General features: G+C 40.4%; 1 protein-coding gene across 1 annotated transcript in view; it reads left to right on the plus strand.

The window, feature by feature from the left end:
- Positions 1 to 427, plus strand: part of LOC102484515 (protocadherin alpha-9) — a 16,827-nt gene extending 16,400 nt beyond the window's left edge. Inside the window, exon 3 of the mRNA XM_027774854.1 lies at positions 1 to 427. Within this exon, the coding sequence (XP_027630655.1) occupies positions 1 to 427 (427 nt within the window).
- The last annotated feature ends 3,924 nt before the right edge of the window (positions 428 to 4,351 follow it).

The raw sequence follows: 4,351 nt of genomic DNA on the forward strand, positions 1-4,351 counted from the left end.
GTTGCTGGTGAGGGACCACGGCGAGCCCGCGCTGACGGCCACGGCCACCGTGCTGGTGTCTCTGGTGGACAGCGGCCAGGCGCCTAAGGCCTCTTCGCGGGCGATGGTGGGCGCTGCTGGCCCCGAGTCGACCCTGGTGGACGTGAACGTGTACCTGATCATCGCCATCTGCGCGGTGTCCAGCCTGCTGGTGCTCACGCTGCTGCTGTACACGGCGCTGCGGTGCTCGGCGCCGCCCCCAGAGGGCGCTTGCGGGCCTGGGAAGCCGACGCTGGTGTGCTCCAGCGCGGTGGGGAGCTGGTCTTACTCTCAGCAGAGGAGTCAGAGGGTGTGCTCTGGGGAGGGCCCTCCCAAGACCGACCTCATGGCCTTCAGTCCCAGCCTACCTCAGGGTCCCAGCTCCACAGACAATGTGAGTTTTATATAACAGTTTTTATTCTTTTTTTACAATTCAAAAAATAATCATTTCATCTTTTGTACTTAATTATTTCTTTCATAATTTGTTTAATTTTAGTCGATACCTTTACATATGGCTTTTTTTGGGTTTATTTTTTGCACTAATCGTTCACCTAAAATGTATATTTAATATGCTACTTCTCTGTTGGGGCCTTGGAAGCCCGTAGATTGATTGGTCATTTATGTCAGTTACTTTCTACCTTTGGATGAATATTTTGACAGTTTTTAAAAATAATTTTGCCATAGGGTTCTTGCACTAGTAGGAGAGAGATAGAGATATGGAAATTGAGAAATCACCCCCAAGGAGGGATGGCCATCCCCTTTCCTTTTGGGCACGCACACACTCTGTTTGCACACTGACTTGGCATGTTTTTTTTTTTTTTTGAGAGTTTTTTTTTCCACTATAGGACACGTGCGCTCACCAGACAGACAGAGAGAGATATAGAGACAGAAAGCGAGAAATCACCCCCTAGGGGGGATGGTCACGCCGCAATCCCTTCTCCTCCATTCTCCTCTCAGGATCTTGGGCACGCATGCATATGTGCACGGCACGAGTTTAAGCCACCGGGTCTGGGACTCAAACTGCGGTTGTCTGCGTGGGAGTCCAGTGACATAGCCAATACGCTAACTGCTGGTTCCCACTTGGCATGATTTTTAAGCTGTCATGTCAAGGACTCATTCCATGGTTAGCCATGTGGGAGTCCAGCACCTACCCATCACGCCACATGCTGGCCCCTATTTGCCAATTTTAATAACAAATTCATTGCCTTTCTATTATAATGTGGATTTCCAAATCTTTATATTTATATACCCACACTTTTGTATTCAATCTTTATATATGCTGTAGTAAGTTTTTTTTCAAGATATATTTTGAGCTAATATTTATTCCATATATTGTCCTCAGATTATAAGTATTTGTTTTAGCATGACATTTACTTTTTATTTTAACATTTCTTCTAGAAATTCAATGATTTATTTTATTACACCACTTTTCTGCTATTTCTCAATTATATTTGTGTAGTAGTCATAAAAGCCTTCATAAAAGAGATATCAGGAAGACCAGGAGGTGGTATGGTGGTTTAAGGGCACTGGACTCCCACGCAGCCAACCATGGACCTGGCAGCTTGCTTTCTCACTTTTTCTTTCTGTCTCACTGTGTGCCCCTCTCTGGTCAAATTAAAGTAAATAAATATATAAAGTTAAATAAAATAATTGTTTTAAAAAAACATACCAGCAAGCTTTCTTTACATGGAAGGCTTTCTTGCATGGTTAGAGTTATTTATAAATATGGTCTTCTTGGAAGTGGTTTAATATTTAAAACTTAAGTAAAACATTGCATGTGTCATTTTATTGAAGACACTAGCAATCCAGGTGTGTGAAAATATGGTTAATATGTAATCACTGTAATATTTTCATTAGCTACACAGTGCATAAATCATAAATGTATTGAAAATCCTTAATCAAAAAAAATCTCAGTATGATGGAAAAGGGGGATAAAGGCATTTTCCATGACACAAACTTTTCTCTTTTTAAAAAAAATTATTTAATTTTATTTATTATGATTATCATTTCTTTAATTTGCTATAGGGTAGGTTTACTCACAAGAGAGAGAGAGATACAAGCCACCAGGTCTAGTACTTGAACCGTACCTGCCATGTGGGAGTCCAGCATCTTGACTACCACAGCACCAGCTGGCCTTGAAACAAACTTTTTAAAGCTTACTTTGTGGAGTTGTATTTGCCATCTTCATGTGAATTATATTAGTGACTTAAAAGTGTGTGTGTGTGTATATATACATATATACATATATATATACTTAAATTTGCTATAGTATGAGCATGCTCACTGTGGAGCGAGAGGAAGAGAGATGTGAGAAAACACTCCCAGGGGCGGTGGCCGCACTGCAATCCCTTCTCTTCCATTCTTTTCTCAGGATTTTGGTGCTTGCACAGCTGGGCATGGTTTTCAAGCCACCAGGCAGTCCAGGACTTGAACCAGCCATGTCACCTTAACCAGCACGCTGCTCGCTGGCCCTGAAAGTATATTTTAAACAGAAGTTCTGCACTGTTTTTATTTTCTTTCTTGTTTTTATAGGAAACGTATTTACTTTTAAATTTCAAGATCTGAAATTTAGTATATAGTGAAAAGTTTCCTTGCTGCCTCCAACTGTAAACTATTCATTTTACTTCTGGATTTCTGAATTAGTTGCAGTTTCTTTTGTATATTATAAAATTTTATATGTGTACCATCTGCCTATAATTTTTTTGGGGGGGAATTTTTACTTTAGGACACATGCTCTGTCCAGAGAGACAGAAAGCGAGAAATCACCCCCCAGAAGGGATGGCCACACCACAGATCCTTCTCCTCCATTCTCCTCTTGGGATTTTGGGCACACATGCATGCAGGCATGTACATAGGCCCAGCATGAGTTTGAAGCCACAGGGTCCGGGATCTGAACAGCGGTTGACTATATGGAAGTCTAGCGATGTAACCACTATGCCATCTTCTGGTCCCCCATTCACCTTTGAAAAACAAAGTTTACTCATTTCTTTCCTTAATGAATGAGAAAGACAGGGAGTGTGTGTGTATGTGTGTGTGTATGAGAAAGAGAAGGAGAAAGAGAAAGAAGGAGAAAAAGAGGACAGAGAGAGAGAGAGAACTCCCAACAGGGTCTTGCTGCTGCAATCCACTCCTAGCCTCAGCCAGCCCTTATCCAGGGCGTGCAAGTGCCCAGCACACTCAGGGGTGTCTCCAGACATGAACTAGGAATCTTTCCATGTAGGTCAGCTTCACAGAGGGTTGCACTTTACCCCTGTATCACTATCTGGCCCTCTGCCTTTTTAAAAAAGTAAACAAATAATAACATTCTGAACCTACTCTTCTCACTTTACACTTTTCTACTTTAAATTGTATATTGTTTTTTATAGCATATAATTTCAAAAGAGCCTCATTTTTTTCTCATTAAAATTTGGATTGAGTTTTATTATATTAATGTATTGTGATTTATTCATCCAGTTCTTTGTGTGGACATTAGTGGAACAATAGCTTAATTATCTAAACTCATGACTTTTCAGAATTTGGAAATAAGTTGGTTGGTTAGAAATAATTGTTGACTTGGGACCAGCTGATAGCATAATGGCTATGTCACTGGATTCCCATGTAGTCGACCGTGGTTTGAGTCCTGGACCCGGTGGCTTAAACTCTCTAAAAGTAAATAAATTAAATAAATTAAATTAAAGTAAGTGAAAGAAGTAAAAAAAAAAAAAGAAAGAAAGAACTGTTGACTTTTATGGTTGGCAAGTGCAAATATGCTTTTAGGAACTTAGGGTTATCTTGCTTTCTTGACTTTCATGTGAAGAAAGGTAGAAGTATACAAGGTGAAGAACTTATTTAATAATCAATAGAGTTATTTACCAGCATGCAGTAAATTTGTATTCATCACAAGCAAAGAATAGTCAATTTTATAGAAAATCTTAAAATAATCTGTGTTATTTTGGAGAGAGGTTTTTGCTATAGGGCATGTGTGCTTGCCAGAAAGACAGAGAGAGACAGAGAGATAGAGAGCAAGAAATCACTCCCCAGGGGGGATGGCCACGCTGCAATCCCTTCTCCTCCATTCTCCTCTCGGGATCTTGGCATGAGTTTAAGCCACCGGGTCTGGGACTCGAACTGTGGTTGACTACATTGGAGTTCAATGACATAGCTATTATGCTAACTGCTGGTCCCTCAAATATTCTGTTTTTATTGCTTTACTTTTTAAAAAAGAATTTTTATTTAATTTTATTTATTCATTAATTTATTTTTAATTTGACAGAGAGAGACAGAGAGAGAGAGAAGTGAGGAAGCAAACCACCCGGTCCGGGACTCAAACCATGATCAGCCATGTGGGAGTGTC

The sequence above is a fragment of the Tupaia chinensis genome, unplaced genomic scaffold (genome assembly GCF_000334495.1).
Source record: "Tupaia chinensis unplaced genomic scaffold, TupChi_1.0 Scaffold000484_1, whole genome shotgun sequence".
Taxonomy (NCBI): domain Eukaryota; kingdom Metazoa; phylum Chordata; class Mammalia; order Scandentia; family Tupaiidae; genus Tupaia; species Tupaia belangeri.